This window comes from Populus trichocarpa, chromosome 8 (genome assembly GCF_000002775.5).
Source record: "Populus trichocarpa isolate Nisqually-1 chromosome 8, P.trichocarpa_v4.1, whole genome shotgun sequence".
Lineage (NCBI taxonomy): Eukaryota > Viridiplantae > Streptophyta > Magnoliopsida > Malpighiales > Salicaceae > Populus > Populus trichocarpa.
Genome location: NC_037292.2, coordinates 15,579,763 through 15,599,318, shown reverse-complemented (window position 1 = coordinate 15,599,318; position 19,556 = coordinate 15,579,763). Strand labels below are relative to the sequence as shown.

General features: G+C 34.8%; 1 protein-coding gene across 2 annotated transcripts; it reads left to right on the top strand.

Annotated features, from left to right (window-relative positions):
• The first annotated feature begins 14,564 nt into the window (after positions 1–14,564).
• Positions 14,565–17,661, top strand: LOC18111035 (probable protein phosphatase 2C 40). 2 transcript variants are annotated; one of them, XM_024607731.2, is made up of 4 exons: positions 14,565–14,834; positions 15,701–16,915; positions 17,042–17,306; positions 17,391–17,661. In XM_024607731.2, exons 2-4 carry the CDS (start codon positions 15,728–15,730, stop codon positions 17,516–17,518), a joined length of 1,581 nt encoding a protein of 526 aa, XP_024463499.2. In that variant the 5' UTR covers positions 14,565–14,834; positions 15,701–15,727; the 3' UTR covers positions 17,519–17,661. The 2 variants fall into 2 exon arrangements, with proteins under 2 accessions (XP_024463499.2, XP_024463500.2); XM_024607732.2 differs by having other exon boundaries at positions 14,621–14,834; positions 15,735–16,915.
• The last annotated feature ends 1,895 nt before the right edge of the window (positions 17,662–19,556 follow it).

Genomic DNA, 19,556 nt, shown 5'->3' with positions numbered 1-19,556 from the left:
AAAAGTAAATGGCCTTGTGATGCAAACCTCGTGATCACGTGGTCACACAACCCACAATCAAGATTGAGATCTGATCCCGGAAAGCCGAAATAGGTCTGATAGGAGTGTGACACAATGGAAACCTGCCCCAAGGCACCAACACTATTGGATTGAGTAGAATGACGCCACGAAGCCAGTTCATCTTCTATAAGTCAGATTCAGTTTGTTCAAGAACTGAAGAATGCAAGAATCACTCTCACACGTTAAAACTGAAAAATTCAGAAGTGATTGTCATCAAAGCTGCCGAAAATTTGGCTTACATGAGTTTAAATAGTTCTTAAAATAATGGATATATCCTTGTGGGCTGAATTGACCCAAAAACCCTAAACTGAAAAGCTCATAACCAGATCCAAACAAGCCTTGGATCCTAGCTCAAAACAAAGTTTTAATTAAGCCCAAACATGAAAGAAAATAATAAAAATAACTAATGTGTCATTAAATACCACTAGTCTTTCTTTCCTTGTTGTGTAGGTAGGATGAATAAGGAATCCTTATAAGAAAAGAATTATGAAACATTAATGAATCCTTGCCACACTTGGAGATTATATTGCAGCTCATTAAAGATCCTTGTGGAACTAGGAAATTCCCAAAACCAGTTGCCACATCCTTGTAGGAAAAGAATCTTAACCAAATAGGAAGTCCACAAGTCAAATAGAAGTAAATAACAAAATTCGTACAGCCTTTATTGACCAGTATTGAGGTGCCTTCCCGAACTCCGATTGACCTGCAATTTTAACCCATAGTAGGAAAACATGTCCGGAGAGTCCACATAACATTTTAGCCTGATCCAACGGTCGATTTGAGAATTATGATTGTTGCCGTAAACCTGGACTGTTGCGCTTTTTACGCCAAAATCCGATTCTGACCTTACTTGGGTCGTATCACAAGGCTGAACCGTATCACCTTGTTCATGCATAACTATAGGTTTTTCTCAGTTTGATGTTAGTGTCTGGTAGATCTTTACTATATCCGACTTTGCATCTCATGCAGGGCAGCACTCCTTGTATCGTGAAGTTATGGAACAACACCAGTTGTTGTGGTGGTACCCATGTTAATTTTTGCTATTTTAAAGATTATAAGTGATGTGATCCAAGCAATACCAAAGGATCCGAGGCTTGTTGGGATCGGGTTATGGGTTTTTTTTTTTGCTTAAAGTTTTTGGATCAGTTTTGTAAGTGGGCCAAATCAGTCCACTAGGGTAGATTCATTAGGATTAAATTTTTAAAAACTATTTAAACTCATGTAACCTAAATTTTAGCAGTCATTGATGAATATTACTTTTGAATTTTTTAGTTTTAACGTGTTAGAGTGATTCTTGCATTATTCAGTTCTTGAACGAACTAAATCTGACTTTTCAAAGATTAACTAGCTTTGTGGTGTCATTCTACTTCATTTCAATAGTGTTGGTGCCTTGAGAGAGGTTTTTATTGTGTCATACTCTTATCAAACCTATTTCAACTTTTCGAGATCAGATCTCAATCTTGATTATGGGCTGTGTGACCACGTGATCACGAGGTTCGCGTCAGTTGGTATCATGATCTCTTATGTCTAGGTACCCAAACCCCTTGTATGATCAATTTGCGGCAGAATTGAACCTCAAATTAAAACCTTAATCAAACGATATCACCATATACTGAAATTTAATGTATGGTGCAATCTCACCCCTAATAGACAGAATATAAAGTTTCAATTGATTCTGAGGTGGTTAACTTATGGTTCACTAAGAGTTGTATTTCTGCGATAGAATTGAACCTTGAATTAAAACCCCAAGCAAATGATGTCAAAATAAGACCAAATTTAGTATATGGTGTATCACCCCCAGTAGATAAATTGTGAAGTTTTAATTGATTTTGAGGGGTTTGATTATGGTTCACTAAGAGTTGTGTTTCTTTGGCAGAATTGAACCTCGAATTAAAACCTCAAGTAAACAACGTCAAAATAAGCCCAAATTTAAGATATGGTGCGATCTCATATCATAGGCTTGTTCTTTAGGAAGTTGTACGTTTGCATGGCATTTCTAGGAGTATAATGTTAGATCGTGATGTTAAGTTCTTTAGCTACTTTCAGAAGACTTTGTGGGGAAAGTTGAGAACTAAACTTTTATATTTACAACTTGTCATTCTCAAACATATGGACAAACTGAAGTAGTGAATAAAACTTTATCCCAACTTTTGTGTGTTGTTATTCAAAAGAATCTGAAAAGTTGGGAAGAATGTTTGTCTTTTGTTGAGTTTGCTTATAATAGAACTATCCATTCGACCACTTGCTTTTCTCCTTTTGAAATTGTTTATAGGTTTAATCCACTAATTCCTATGGACTTAATTCTTTCACCTTTTGAAGGAAGGGTAAGTTTGGATGGTGAAAAGAAGGTGAAGACGGTGAGACAACTCCATGAGGAAGTTCGACTGCAAATAGAGAAAAAGAACAGACTATACATTTCTAAAGCAAATAAGGGGCATAAACAGGTTGTTTTCCAATCCGATGATTGGGTTTGGGTGCACATGTGTAAGGAACGATATCCTAACCAAATGAAATCAAAAGTATAACCTCGTGGTGATGGTCCATTTTAGACTTTATAGAGAATCAATGACAACGCATATAAAATTGATCTTTCATGTTAGTATGGTGTTAGTGATACCTTTAATGTTGTTGATCTTACTTTGTTTGACACAGGTTTTGATTTGAGGTCGAATCCTTTCGAGGATAGAGGGGATGATATGGACAAGCCTAGAAACACCGGCAAGGATGCATGTTCCAAATGGTCCAATGACTTGGTCCAAGATAAAGGCATTGAAAGAGGCATTGAATGCATTGATTTTAAAGGTTTCGACCAAGTCAGATTTGAAGGGTCCATTGAAGTATTAAGAGGAGGCCCTAATACATCTTATCCATGTGCAAGAGGGGCCCAATCCAACCTTATTTGGTCCATGAGGTGAGGACAGCAAAGGACACAAAAAAATCCTACTATAACTTGGAAACAGTATGGGTGACTACCTTTTTAATGGAAGGCAATAAGCTTTGAATCAGTTCTGTAATATTTTATTTCCTTCTCTTCAACCCAAGGCTTGTTTGGGCTTAATTATTATTATGTTTTCATCTAGGATTCAAGGCTTGTTGGGATCGAGTTATGGGTTTTTTTGAAAAAAGTTTTTGGATCAGTTTTGTAAGTGGGCCAAATCAGTCCACTATGGTAGATCCATTAAGGTTAATTTTTCAACTATTTAAACTCATGTAACCTAAATTTCAGCAACTATCAATGAATATTACTTCTGAATTTTTCAGTTTTAACATGTGAGAGTGATTTTTGCATTCTTTAGTTTTTGAACGAAGTGAATCTGACTTTATCAAAGTGAACTGGCTTCATGACATCATTTTACTTCATTCCAATAATGTTGGTGGCTTGGGGCAGGCTTCCATTATGTCACACTTCTATCATACCTATTTCGGATTTCCAGGATCAGATCTCAATCTTGATCGCGGGTTGTATGACCACGTGATCATAATGTTTGCATCACTTTGGGCCAGAAGCAGCTATACCTAATCAGCCAGCTTATAGGAGCAACCCAGAAGGGACTAAAGAACTATAAAGACAAGTGGAGGAGTTGTGATGCGAATCTCGTGATCACATGGTCACGCAACCCACACGCAAAGACACCAATTCCCGGAAAGCCAAGTAAATCAGGTTTGATAGGAGTGTGACACAAAGATAACTTGTACCTAGGCACCAGCACTATTGGAAACGGAGACCCCCCACCCAATGAATATTGATTCGCGAATGAGAAGTATAAGGATTACGCCACGAAGACAGTTGTTCTTCGATAAGTCATTTTAAGTTCTTTAGAGAACCAAGAAAGGGAGATTATCCCACCAACACACAATAAGTGCAACAAAGATGTTTATTGATCTGAAAAATTGCGTAACCTTACATGTTTGGTTATGCCTTTATTTATACTGACTCAGACTTAAAGAAACCCTAATGGACCCCCCTTAGGTGGGCTTATATGAAGCCCATTTACAATTGACCCAAATAAGTAATAATAACCCAAAAACTAAGAAGAAAATAATAAAAATAATAATAATCAGAAAAATATCATGCTAAATATGCTAGAATCAGATTTTTCACTCTTAAGAAGTCTTAAATAAACTAGGAAAAATCTGATTTGGAAAATTTGTGTTGTTGCCCCCCTTTGATGTCTTTGATTAGCTTGGATTTCCTTGTTTAACTTGGACAAACAAGAAAACAAATTTCCTCCTTTGTTACTGATTTAATTACTTTCCTTTCTAAGTTAGGAAAAGCATTAAATAGTCCTCCCCTCTTTAGGAATAATGATGCGAACCTCGTGATCACATGGTCACGCAACCCACACAAAAGACACCAATTCCCGGAAAGCCAAGTAAATCAGGTTTGATAGGAGTGTGACACAAAGATAACTTGTACCTAGGCACCAGCACTATTGGAAACGGAGACCCCCACCCAACGAATATTGATTCGCGAATGAGAAGTATAAGGATGACGCCACGAAGACAGTTGTTCTTCGATAAGTCGTTTTAAGTTCTTTAGAGAACCAAGAAAGGGAGATTATCCCACCAACACACAATAAGTGCAACAAAGATGTTTATTGATCTGAAAAATTGCGTAACCTTACATGTTTGGTTATGCCTTTATTTATACTGACTCTAGACTTAAAGAAACCCTAATGGACCCCCCTTAGGTGGGCTTATATGAAGCCCACTTACAATTGACCCAAATAAGTAATAATAACCCAAAAACTAAGAAGAAAATAATAAAAATAATAAAAATCAGAAAACTATCATGCTAAATATGCTAGAATCAGATTTTTCACTCTTAAGAAGTCTTAAATAAACTAGGAAAAATCTGATTTGGAAAATTTGTGTTGTTGCCCCCCTTTGATGTCTTTAATTAGCTTGGATTTCCTTGTTTAACTTGGACAAACAAGAAAACAAATTCCCTCCTTTGTTACTGATTTAATTACTTTCCTTCCTAAGTTAGGAAAAGCATTAAATAGTCCTCCCCTCTTTAGGAATAATGATGTGAACCTCATAATCACATGGTCACGCAACCCACACACAAGACACCAATTCCCGGAAAGCCAAGTAAATCAGGTTTGGTAGGAGTGTGACACAAAGATAACTTGTACCTAGGCACCAGCACTATTGAAAACGGAGATCCCCACCCAACAAATATTGATTGACGAACGAGAAGTATAAGGATGACGCCATGAAGACAGTTGTTCTTCGATAAATCGTTTTTCAGTTCTTTAGAGAACCATGGAAGGGAGATTATCTCACCAACACACACACACATAAAGTGCGGCAAACAAGAAGTTTTATTAATCTAAATTGTCTAACTTACATGCCTGGTTATGCCTTTATTTATACTAACTCTAGCCTTAAATAAACCCTAATGGACCCCCTTTAGGTGGACTTATATTAAGCCCACTTACAATTGACCCAAATAAGTAATAATAACCCAAAGACTAAGAAGAAAATAATAAAAATCCAAAAATTATCATCCTAAATATGCTAGAATCAGATTTGTCACCATTAAAAAGTCTCAAATAGACTAGGAAATATGATCTGAAGGTAGAATTTATTCTGAAGTTTTCTTTCCTTTTTGTAGCTAGGATGAATAAGGAATCCTTGTAAGAAAAGGATTCTGAAATAATTATGAATTCTTGCCACACTTGGAAACTATGTTGCAGCCCATTAAAGATCTTTGTAGAATTAGTAGATTTCCAAAATAAGTTGCCACATTCTTTTAGGAAAAGAATACTAGCCAACTAGGAAGTCCACAAGTCAAAAGGAAGTAAATAACAAAATTCATACAGCCCCTGTTGACCCGTGCTTTGATACCTTCCTGAATTCTGATTGACCTGAAATTTTAAACCAAGGTAGGAAAACATGTACGGAGACTCCACGTAAAATTTCAGCTCAATCCAATAGTTGGATTGAGAATTATGACTGTTGCAGTAAAACTGGATAGTTGCACATTTTACGTCAAAATCTGAATTTGATCTTTCCTGGATCGTATCAAATAAGATATGGCCAAATTCCTTACTTAATTAGGAGAATAAATTTCTAACTTTTTATCCTTGTAGCATTAGGAAAAATAACAAGCCTAACAAGGCTGGTATTGGGTTGGACACATCAACCCCTTGTTCCACACGAATTGGGCTCTTCTTAGACCTGAACTAGATAAATTAAAGGCTATCCTTCATGCTCCTTAAATTTTCCAAGCCCCTCTAGGTCCATTTTGCTCCATATGTTCTGAACAAGTCCATTCAATGCTTCTTTAAGCTTCTTTGCCCTAGCTCTTGTGATTGGCCCAATTGGCACCTCCAATGGGTCGTTGGCATGATAACGCTTGGTGTTGGGCTGATCTGCATCAAGTTGACATCAAAGGATTACATTCGAGAGAGCATGAGTCATTGTATAGTTCATCGGTTTGGTATACATGGTCCCAATAGGTGCTCACTCTGTCTCCGCAACAATGAAGATCACAACCACTTGTTCTTTGAATGTTCCTATACTAAAGCAATATGGTGGGATGTTTGTGACAGATGCGACATTCCAAGAATGACAAAAGGCTGGGATGAATGGATTCGATGGGCTATTGTCACTTGGCATGGCAAAAGTTTCGTCAATTTTTCTCGTAAACTGGGTTTCGCAGCTACAGTGTATTATATCTGGCAAGAACGGAATGCAAGGACCTTTGCATGAATGTTTAGAACTTCGAATTTGATCTTTAATCAAATCGAATGTATCATTCGCGATAAGCTTGATTTGATGAGGAACGTTCTACCAACAGATGAAAACATAAGGATCCAAAGAGCTTGGAGGGTCAATAACATAGACTCTTAATTTGATATTTAGCTGGTTTTATTGGTGTCCCTAACAAGTCTAGTTAGGTCTCAGTATTCTGTTCGGTGGCTAGCTTGTAGCCATTTGTTGTTTTACGTTTCTGTTCACATTGTAAATCTGGGGAATGCCCCTTATAATCTTTGTATCTTCTTCTTTTAATACATTCGTCAACTTACCCAAAAAAAGAGTCATTGTACAGTTCCTATACTTCTAGTGCCCAAGAAAGACCATACTTGGCGAATGTATACTAATTACAGAGCCATTAATAATATCACTGTAAAGTATAGACATCATATCCCTAGATTAGATGATATGTTAGATGAATTGCATGGTTCTAATTTGTTTTCAAAAATTGATTTGAGAAATGGTTAAATTAAGATGAAAAAAGATGATGAATGAAAAACTGCTTTTAAAACTAAATATAGTTTGTATGAGTAGTTAGTTATGACTTTTGGACTTACTAATGCACCTAACACCTTTATGAGTTTAATGAATCAAGTTTATATGCATTTATTGGTAAGTTTGTGTACTTCGATGATAAACTCTTTTATAGTAAAGGATTAAATGAGCATATATGACATTTAAGATAGGTTCTTGAATTGCTTAGAAAGAAATCATTGTATGCTAATTTACAGAAGTGTGACTTTTGTATGGATAAGATTATATTTCCTAGTTATGTTGTTAGTGTAAAGTGCATAGAGATGGATGGGGCTAAGGTTAAGGCTATACAAGATTGACCTATGCCTAAATCAATCATAGAAGTTAGGAGTTTTCATGGTTTGACTAGTTTTTACAAGAGGTTTGTTAAAAATTTTAGTACATTAGCTGCCATTGACTGAAATAATTAAGAAATTAGTGGGATTCAAATAGGGTGAAGAACAAGAAAATGCGTTTAATTTATTGAAATCAAAATTAATTTTGGCACATTTGTTATCTTTACCTGATTTTAATAAAGTCTTTGAGATTACATGTGATGCTTCAGGAATATGTATTGGCGCTGTTCTAATGGAAAAGAAACGACCCATTGCTTATTTTAGTGAAAAACATAATAGTGCAACTTTTAATTATCCAACTAATGACAAATAGTTATATACATTAATAAGGGCATTGGAAAATTGACAACATTATCTTTGGTCAAGAGAGTTTGTGATACATACGGATCACCAATCATTGAAACATTTGAAAAGCCAAGGTAAGTTAAATAGGCGACATGCCAAATGGATTGAATTTATTGAGACATTCCCATATGTGATTAAGTAGAAGTAAGGTTAGAAAAATATGGTTGCAGATGCTTTATTACGAAGGTATGTTCTTCTTAATACTCTGAATACTAAATTATGAGGATTTAAGTATATTAAAGAATTGTGTCCTGATGATAATGATTTTGGTACCATATATGTTGAGTGTAGAGTTTCGGCCAAGGACATATGTTTTAAGCATGATGGATTTTTGTTTAAGGAGAATAGATTATGTGTGTCTAAATTGTTTTATGCATGAATTGCTTGTAAAGGAAGCTCATTGGGGAGGTTTAATGGGGCATTTTGGAATTGCTAAGACTTTAGAAGTTTTACATGAATATTTCTATTGGCCTAACATGAAAAGAGATGTGCAAGGAATTTGTGATAAATGCATAACTTGTAGACATGCTAAGTCTAGAGTAAAGGCTCATGGGTTATATATACCTTTACCTATTCCTAGAAAATCTTGGGTTGATATTTCTATGGATTTTATCTTGGGTTTACCCAGGTCTAAGAAAGGAAGAGACTCCATATTTGTTGTTGTGGATAGATTTTTTAAAATTGCACATTTCATTGCTTGCTATAAAACTGATGATGCTACAAATATCGCAGGTCTTTTCTTTAGAGAGGTCATTTGGCTACATGGTGTTCATAGGAGCATTATGTTCGATCGAGATGTTAAGTTTTTGAGTTACTTTTGGAAGGTTTTATGGGGTAAGTCAGGGACTAAACTTTCATTTTCTACTTCTTGTCATCCATAAATAGATGACCAAACTGAAGTTGTAAACAAGACTTTAATTCAATTATTAAGGGCTATCATTTAAAAGAATCTTAAAAATTGGGAAGATTGTTTACCTTATATTGAATTTAATATAATTGTAATGTGCATTCTACTGCTAATTATTCACATTTGAGATTGTTTATGGTTTTAATCCTTTAACACCATTCGATTTGATTTCTTTACCTATTGATGAAAAAGTTAGTCTTAATGGTGATAAAAAAGTATAGGTGGTGAAGGACTTAAATGCAAAGATTTGGTAGCAAATAGAAAAAAAGAATGAAAAATATGCATTCAAGGCTAATAGAGGATGAAAATTAGTAAGGTTTGAACCAGGTGATTGTGTTTGGGTGCATATGAGGAAGGAAAGGTTTTCTGAACAAAATAGATCTAAATTAATGCCTGAAGAAGATGTTTCTTTTTAGATCATAGAGATGATTAATGACAATACATATAAAATAGATCTACTAGGTGAATATGGTGTTAGTGCTACATTTAATATTGTTAATCTTATTTTTTTTATGTAAGTGATTATTCGATGTCAAATTCTTTTAAGGAGAAAGGGAATGATGCGACCCAAGCAACACCAAAGGATTCATTGGAGGTTCCAGTTGGTCCAATGACAAGGCTAAGGGTTAAGAGGTTCAAAAAGGCTTTCAATGAGCTTCTTCAAGATACATGGGCTAAGCTGGACTTCAAGAGGGTAATAAATAGTGAACAACAAGTCTTGATTAATCTGATTCATGTTTAGGAAGGGCTTATTGGTGGAACCATGGCCATTACACAATAATTGGGATACGAAGACTCAAATCGGATAGTTTGCCCTTGCGATACTGTTTTGATCATAACCGAAGCTAGATGTTGAATTTGGATGTGATTCTAGTTGGGCTGGAAACTAGACTTTCATACATTTCCAATAATATATGGCACGTCTTCTAATTCATTACGACGAGAGAGAACCATTTATTTGAAGTTGGGCTTTGATGCTGCCAACAAATTACGAGAAAAATTGACCTTGTCTTATTTTAATTAGTTGGGCTATTGATCTATCTTTGTTTCATGCAATAATACTTGTTTAAATTTTAGACTTGTTTATGTTATTTATTTTAATTAGTTTGGGCTAGTTTTAGTTTGGTTTGAGTATTATTTAAATTGAATTTATGTGTGATCCATTAGGGAAACTAGGGTTACTTAGCTTCTAGTATAAGTAATCTTTTTGAAAAATATTGAAAAAAATGAATTTTACAAAATAAAAATATTGCCTCTCTTGATTCTTGATTGGATTTCGACTCTTCAAATAATTGATCAATCTTTGCTAGTGATTTTATATTTCTTTTGCTCATCTCCAAGTCTAGACATTATGATTGAGTGGTGTATAGTCTTGTTGACTTGGAGCAAGTCTTCCATTATAATAAACTCAATTTCATACTCAAACTTGGATTAGATAGATTTTAAATTCACGAATTCCATTAAGTTCTGCTAGGTTTCGCATCAATAAGTTTGCAAGTATTTGTAGCTGATTGCTTGTTTCTGTCTTAACTGGAATCATGAACTCCTTGAAATAGGATGGTGAAAGAAATGCCTGAACACCATTTTGTCTTTTTTATTTAGAGTATGTTTGGAAATATGGTACAAAACGCGTTACTAAAAATTTTGAATTTTTTTGTTTAATTTTTAATATATATTTTTAAATCGTTTTAATGTGCTGATGTTAAAAATGATTTTTTAAAAAAATATTTTTTTTTTATTTTGATGCATTTTTAAATAAAAAGCACTTTGAACCGTCACTGCTATCATAATACCAAACCTGATGAAGAAGCAACATTCATGTTTGATTATGCATCAGGATTGCATACATTTGCATCGGTACCCTACACAATATGCTGTGATGCCACAAAAAGTACATTTTTTATTTCTGTCTTTTTTTTTTACATTGTAAAATGCCAAGGAAATTAAAAGAATATGGATCCAAGGATAAGCAACTTTGAAATGTCATCTGCATGGTTTATCACCGCAAGTGAATTTGGGTTTTATGATTTCTTCATGTTTTTGTATATTTATATTTTTTATTTTATTTTTTAGTTTAACGTGGGTGTTCGGGCCAGTTTGCGTGCATCTCGACTAATCCCACGGGCCCTGAAGTTAACGACCATGTAAGCCTCCAGTGGCCATCATATGAGCAACCACAGGGCTCGAAACTGAGACCACAGAGGGAGCAAACCTCTTAGTCCCAAGCTCTTACCACTGGGCCACCACCTAGATGGTTTATTTTCTATATTTTGATGGCTAGAAAAAGAGAAAAAAATGAGTTAAATGAGAAAATAATTTTATACAACATCTTATAATTTATTTTTATTTTTTAATAAATTTATCATTGTCTCGTATATAAAGTAGATCTAAGTTGTTGAAACATATATACTCTTATATGATTTGTTTATTTTTTTTTATATATTTATTCAATATTAGTTTGAGATTTTAGAGCTCTTCAACAACAAATAATTTAGCATTTGGCAAAGTTGACGTATAGTTTAGCAGCCAGAGCTGATTCAACAATTGTTGTCTTGGCTCTGGGACTCGATTTGCCTGGTAGATTCTGGCTAAAGCTGATTGAAAACATTTCTTCTCTATATATATATGTTTCAAACAACTGTGCTTTCCACCCCCTAAATCTGTGTCTTATTATGTGATCTTTTGTAAAAAGTTTTCAATGGTGCTGTCTGTCTTCTCATTGTTGTCAAACTCAATTGTTCAGCATCCAAATGATCTATTATGGTCACATTTCTAAGTAAAATCTGTTAAAATAGCCTTAGAATAAGGACATGTAAAGAAAAGATGGTCCCTGTCTTCACCAGCTTGATCACTAAGAAAACAACAACCATTGGTTCTACCCTTCATATTTCGCATGACCTCTGCTGTCAGACGAATAAGCACTGGTTGCTCCTGATACGCATGGTTGATGTGTTCCACTGACCAGCATGAAGAAGTACTTATCCAGTGCCGTTTAAATATCCAGTCTGGATGACCTGACCAGACGCCAAATGCATGGAAAATAAAGAGGGCAACAATTCATGACAAGCAAACACTGGAATATCACAATCCATAAATGCTTGGTCCTGTGGTTCAAAATTCACTGTCTTTATAGGAACACACGTGTGTAGTCAAGAATGCAGCAACTGTGGACTACATGCACCTTTGTGGTCCGCACATATACCTAGAACCATAGTTTTTAAACCCAACCCGGTAGTCGACCCGGTCTAATGATCGGGTCACTGGTCAGATGGGTTGACCCGGGTTAACCCGGGTCAACCCAAAAAAAAAAAATCCCAATAAAGTAAGCCTTCTCCTCAATCTCTTCACTTCCAGGGATGCCCACTAGATCAACCATCCCCAAATCCATAAGTCACAGATAGAGCTAGAAGGAAGAGATGATCCTCCCGATTAAGGTCAGCTCTTGAAATTCCTAAACCTGTACAAGTTCCTTTATTGAATGGAAAAGGTGGAATTTTGCATTGTGAGTAGAGATTATTTGGTAAAGAAAGAAAGGTAACCCAAAACGGTCCTTGCCTCGCCTGGGTTTTCATGTTTTTAACTGTGAGTGGAGATTAGTATACTTGTCAACACATGAAAATCCAGGCGAGCCAAGGACAAGTTGAGCTGCAGTGTACGCAACCGGGGTGACTCGGAGACTCACCCCACATGAAATTGCTGATTTTAGCTTTGCAGTCTCTCCTTCTGGCGTAAACACAGTTGTCACTTCTTATGGAGAGAGAGGATGGAGCGGTGAAGTGGAGGAACTCAGCACAAACATCTATTTATTCTTGACTCGTGATGGGACGAACTGAGTTAAGGTGGTCGAACACGGAGGGTGGCCGAGCTGGGTCGATGAGTTAGTGATCGTCAAGCGAGTTACACCACCTGGTCTTCACGCGTTCACCCCAGCTACTTCTCCAAGTAACAAGAAGTTTATAGCAGTAGCCACGAGAAGATGAAGAGCAAGACAGTTGCAAAAAAAAAAATAAGGCCCGGTCTCAGTCGGGTTTACCCGAGTCGACCGGGTTCCGGGTCGACCCGCCGGGTCGACCGGGTTTCACCGGGTCAAATCCCTGACTGTTTTTTACTTAAACCCGGCCTGGCTCCAGGTCCGGGTCGGCCGGGTTCCGGGTCGACCTGCCGGGCCGGGCCGGGTTTCAAAACTATGACTAGAACATCCAATTTGGGGCTCTGGTCTATTGATGGGTCATCTTCTCCTGTGCCCAGTCCCTACCATATCTCTTTTTTGGTTTAAAACAATCTTTAATAACACCCTCCCGTGTCAGCATGGTGGTCTTGGTTTCAAATTTTAAATTAAAAAAATTGAAGTATACCTTCATAATAACCAAATCAACTCCTTAATATTACTGTTAGTTTTATAATGAACTCCCACATAAAAAGTTATTTTCTTTCTTTCTTAAAAAAACATAAAAAAAACCCCACAAAGATATGTCTATCATTTGTGGTTACTTCAAAGGAGATATTCTAATCTTGTGCTCGAATAAAAAAAACTTAAATTTTAATCAAGTTAAAAATTAACGTATCAATTTAAATTAGATTAATTTTAAATTAATTTTTTTTACATTTAATTCAAGACAAGTACCAATTTAAAGGTTTGAAGTCAACCTAGCAGAGGTTGGACTAATGGTAAAGGTCTTGAGCTTAAGATTAAGTTTAGGGTTTGAATCTCACTAGCTATATTTTTTTGTGATCATGTCGCATAGTGTAAAAAACCAGTAATTTATCCTATTCTTGTGTAAGAAATTTCTGTTAGCACGAGCATAAAAACCTGAAAATTTAGTTAAAATACACGTAAATTCACCCAACATATCAATTACAAATAAAAAGAATATATTTAATTATAATCAACAACACAACACACTAACTTCAATACCATTATTCATTTAAAGGAAATGCACAGAAGGGTATTACTAAATTTTCATCCCTATAGACTCCATGCTAATCAACTTAGACCCTTAAATTTTGGGATCAACTCTAATGCAAGAATTGATGTTTCTAAGAATTTTCATTTTTCCACAAATACTTTAATGGCTCAATAAAGCTAATTACGGGCAAGGAACACTTTTAAAATTAATTTTTGTAAATGAAAAATTACTCTTATTCTTTCAAAGATTTGAACCAAATTTCATTTTTACTTTATAATTTTAGAAATTACACTTTACATGTAAAGTTGTTTTTTTATTAAATTTTGACTCAATATATAAAGGATTATCAACTATATAAATACTATGATATAAAATATAATTTCTAAAACTACGAAGAGAAAGTGAACTTGCATTTAAATTTTGGGAGGGCCAAAGTGATTTTTTCTTTTGAAAATTTTAAGTTTTTTTTATTGGATATTATCATATGTATGATGGCCTAGAAGAAAAAGGATAAAAGAAAAACATGAAAAGTGAGAGAAAAAATTGGGGCTGAAACTTTTGGAAACAAAAGAGTTGAAATCGGAAAAAGTTAAAGTAAACTGTAGGAATCTAAGTTGAATATTTTGAAAATCTTAGGGACTAAAATATAGTTTGGAGCTTGGAGTTCGGAGGAGATAGCGAGAGGTCGAGAGCCGAGAAGAGAGTTCAAATAGAACTCAAAAAAGGGGATTACTGGTTAACGTGAACCAAGCAAAAGAAAAGAAAGTTCCTCTTGTTTTCCTTTATATATATATATATATATATATATATATATTCTCCACCACCTAAAATATAATCTTTCCTTCTATATCTTTCTCTCTTAGATGTCTTGCCTTGCCTATTATTAGTACTTCTTGCCCTTTTATCCACACCTTTTCACTTAAGAGACACAACAAGCTTACATTCTCTGTCTGGTCCCTTGTTTTGGGCCAAACTACTGAGGTGGGAATTCATTTTTTAGCTCTTTATGTTCTGTTTTTCATTTGAATTTTGATTACTGTATGGATTTGGCTTACTGTTTTGATACCATCGGTGTTTTCTTGAATACTTGAATGTTTTTCTTGTTTTCTTGTTTAATTTGGTGTCTGTTTCTTGATTAGGAGATTTTGGCTTTTTCTTTGTTGAAGTAATCATCTATCTAGTCTTTAATGGTGCTTTCTTGTCAGCCAACTTCAGAAGTTAATTCAATATAGACAATAAATCTTTAGAGGAATATGAAATCCATGGAATGGCCAAATATAAATATGGATCATGATTACTGAACAAATTCAGAATTTCTTGATAGACATGATATATTTTTATTGGATCTTCTCATGCTTATTGAACTTAGATGCTTAAAATCTAAGAAATAGCTATTGAATGGGGTTTACAGTTGCATAAAATAGGGTTGAAATTTGGATGTGTATAAGCTATTTCTAAGTGCTTTTAGGTTTTTAAAGGCTAAAGCCCTCCTCCATCTGCATCTCTAGGATCCCTTTTCAAGTTGCCTGATATTACCTTGCAATCATCTTCTTTGGGAGACAATTCTAACATGGGGGGTGAAACTTGATCGATTCTGACAATCTCTTGATGAGCAAATGGACCCAAGGTGTTCTTTTAAGATTTACATAGCTTTCTGAAAGGACCTCTCGTCCCTATTATAAGTTTTGAACCCAAGGTGTTCTAAGGATCTCTAGTATCCGGTGGCTGATTCTTATTTATGATTTATCATGTGTTATAGTCATTAGCATGCGTGTGTTAATCTATTAATTTTGATTAATTTGTAAAATTTTACATCTTGATGTTCTATATTGAGAGATTAATTGCAGGTGCTTTCCTTATTTCATTGAAAAATAATGCTAGGAGAAAATACAGTTAATCCTGAAGGAGAATTCAAGATCAGTTTTGGTTATGAATGCAATGCCCATAACGGTTGCTCTTGCATGGTTCCTAGTGGATTTGAAAGTCTTCCTGGAAAAATCCCTAAGAATAGCAGCTTCTCTCGCTTGTCTGGTGCTGCCTTAAGTGCGAATGCCACATTGGCCAACACAAATATCTGCAATGGTGTAATAGGGGCAGAAATACTTCCCAGCTGGGATTCCCCTAATTCGTTTCGTAGGATTCCTTCATCACCAACTCTTTCAAGGTTGGATGTATTATCATCTTCTCTTCAAAGCAGTATGTCAAACCTAAGTTGTAGTCCACCCACCCCAAGTCCACCTGAATATGATTCTTGTTCATTTAGATCCATGAGTGCTCCTTCTAGAAATGAAGGTTTTCTTAATGCAATGGAAGTTCAAGTGGCAGGTGGAGCTGCTGGTGAAGACAGGGTTCAAGCTGTCTGTTCTGAAGAAAATGGCTGGCTCTTTTGCGCAATCTATGATGGCTTCAATGGAAGAGATGCAGCTGATTTTCTGGCTGGGACATTATATGAGAACATCATACATCAGACTAGATTATTAGATTGTGACTTGAAGCAGGATGTTACCGGAGCTTCGAATGTTTTCTATCCGCAGGGTCCCTTTCAACATGCTTTCAAGGGAGCTAATAATAGTCATGTAGAGAAACCACCGACAGGAACTTTTGATAAGAACAATTCAAGTATAAAAAAGTCCATTAATAATGCTCTAGTTCATGATTCATCTGATTCATTTAGACAGGGGATGCTAGATAGCCTTCAGCGTGCCCTTAGTCAGGCTGAGAATGATTTCTTGTACATGGTAGAGCAGGAAATGGAGGATCGCCCTGATTTAGTATCTGTTGGTTCATGTGTCTTGGTCGGCCTTCTTCACGGGATGGATTTGTATACACTTAATCTGGGTGATAGCAGAGCTGTATTGGCAACATACGATGAGGGCAGCAATATGAAGGGCTTTGGGCGAATAAAACCTATCCAGCTCACTGATTCTCACACTGTAGATAATGAACTTGAAAGAAGTAGAGTGTTGTCTGATCATCCCGATGACCCAGCAGTGATTGCAGGTGGAAAAGTTAAGGGAAAACTGAAGGTCACTCGAGCCTTGGGAGTTGGATACTTAAAAAAGGTTTGTAAAATATTCATTCAATTTATCTCCATAATCAAGTTAGCAATGACATTCCAAAAGAACCATTGTACATGTACCTGAAATTCTTACTCTATTTGTAATGTTTGCCTTTTCTTTTTCATGCAGAAAAACCTAAACGATGCATTGATGGGTATTCTTCGAGTTCATAACCTCATAAGCCCTCCATACATTTCTACTGAACCATCGCTGAATGTGCATAGGATATCAAAATCAGATCACTTTGTTATCGTTGGCAGCGATGGTTTGTTTGATTTCTTCAGTAATGATGAGGCAGTAAAGCTTGTGCATTCTTACATCATGAGCAACCCCAATGGTGATCCAGCAAAGTTTCTACTAGAGCAGCTTGTAGGGAGAGCTGCTGATTGTGCAGGTAAATTCCTTGATACCACATATGTCCTTCTTTTTCCAATTTATTCGTTATAAATTCCTCAACAATTTAGCATTGCTATTGCAGGTTTCAGCATGGAAGAATTGATGAATATTCCAGCAGGTAGGAGGAGAAAATACCATGATGATGTGACTGTAATTGTGATTATTCTTGGAATAAACCAGCGCACCTCAAAGGCATCAACTTGGGTGTAAGTTTTATGGGACTGTTCTCTGTCTTGCAATAGAGTATTTGGTTGTCTCTATTCTGTAGTTATAGGTTTCAAATTGTACATATCTGATGCAAAGAAACAAGATATATTTTCTTTTATTTTTTTATGATCTCAGAATTAGCACGAGTGTTTTTTTTTATTTATTTATTCTTTGAACTGTGCATGAGTGTCTAAAATAGGACTTTTTATATTTTCTTTTGGTCAAAATGAATTGGACTTTTCCTATAAACAAAAAAGAAAGGAAGAACAAAAACTTTCTCATCAAAATAATCAGTCTGTATATTTTATTAGAGACCCATTCGTGCTATATCAGAGGTTCCCTTTAAGATTAAGAATCACTTTCGAAAGGATGGTCCAGCATGGTTGCAGCTTCCTGTCTTTTCATGTCAATTCGATCCCACTAGTTTTTGCTCCTGTCTTCTTTTTGGTTTCTCTGCCTTGCAAGCTTCTGAAAGTGGAACTACTATTATTAACATGCTTCTGCTTTTCGTGTTTTTTGAACTTTATTTCACTGGTTTCTGCAAGCTCGTAGGCCCACAAACAAACGCTCCTCTTTTAATCACACAAAGTAGTTGCTTTAGAATCTTAAAAACTCGGATTGCCGATGATTGTGGGATTGAATTCTGCCTTCTCTCATGCTGCCTTTTCATCTTCATGCAAAGAAACATGAAAACTACTGAGCATTTTATATTATTGTCAAGACAACAAGCAAAATTAACACAAAATCCTGCAGAATAAAGTCACCACACAAAAGTTCTATTTTGAAATTTTATTACTCAATATTTTCTTTAATAAAAAAATCAATATCACAAATTTTCTAGGCTGATTATATACTAAGAAAAATGTTCTGAAAAAATATTGAGTTCTAAACTAAACAGGGAAAATAATCCTAATTAACTAAGAAAATATACATTCTAAATTGTAATATCTAGGTCTAATTTGAAGGTTTGATCTAAGATGGTTATGAAATTTTAACGTTTTTAAAATCTTTGAAAATTTTAAAATGATCAAAGCATTATATCAAAAGTTATACCTATATATTGGAGGAAAATTTTATACATCAATTTTTTTAGATTAGAGAGAACTTGTCATCGAAGTTTAAATTACTGTCTTAATTTTAAAGATATTCAATTCAAAAGTTACCAATTCTTTACATATTCAACATTTTCATTCATACCTACTAGAAACTTCATCATAATGTTAATTAGGGTATGCCATGTTTGTATTTTAGTTTACAGAAATATGCAAAAAAAAAAAGAAAATATAAAATATCATAAATATCACAAGAAATGATAAAGTTGAAAATAAATAGAGTAAAACATCAAAATAAAAATAAAAAAGGCATGGTTTGTTGAACAATGTTGTCCATTTCAAGTTTTAGGAGGGAGCAAAATAAACAATAGTAAAATAAAGTATTAACAAAAAACTAAAGGGGGAGGGGTCTATAATATACCCCTCCATACATTATATTATTTATTTTAATAGTGTTTTTTTTAATTTATATATTTTTTAAAATTTTAATTTCATCATTTAATATTAGGTTTATTGAGGAATGAGCTATATATTTTTTTAATTAATTGTTTTATGAGATTATCTCAGATTCATGACCCAAACTGCAAGTTTAATAGGTTAACTCGGTTGACTCGATTTTTTTTTCATTTTTTCAATTGACTTTTTTTTTCTTAGTTATATCCCTCAACATTAGGTTGATTGGAAAATAGACTTCGTGATTTGTTTTGATTTGTCTTTTATGAGGTTATTTTCTTCTCATGACCCAAGTCATAGATTTAGCGGATTACCATTGGTTGAATTGAGTTATTTTTTTGTTCATTTTTAATCGATTTTTTTTTTAATTTCATTTTTCAAAATTGAGTTGATTGAGAATTGAATTTCATAATTTGTTTCAATTTGATCTCTATTAGACTATCCTAGTCTCATGACTTGGATCGTAAGTTTGACAAGTTGACTCGAATTATTTTTTTTTCTTTTTTTTAATTTGTTTTTTTTTCAGTTTCATCTTT

What these genes read in the sequence shown, in the direction of transcription:
- LOC18111035 (XM_024607731.2), top strand. Translation starts at nt 15,728, where the DNA reads ATGCTAGGAGAAAATACAGTTAATCCTGAAGGAGAATTCAAGATCAGT. An exon ending in GAGTTGGATACTTAAAAAAG is followed by an intron (nt 16,916 to 17,041) that starts GTTTGTAAAATA and finishes TTTTTCATGCAG; the next exon opens with AAAAACCTAAACGATGCATT. An exon ending in GAGAGCTGCTGATTGTGCAG is followed by an intron (nt 17,307 to 17,390) that starts GTAAATTCCTTG and finishes TTGCTATTGCAG; the next exon opens with GTTTCAGCATGGAAGAATTG.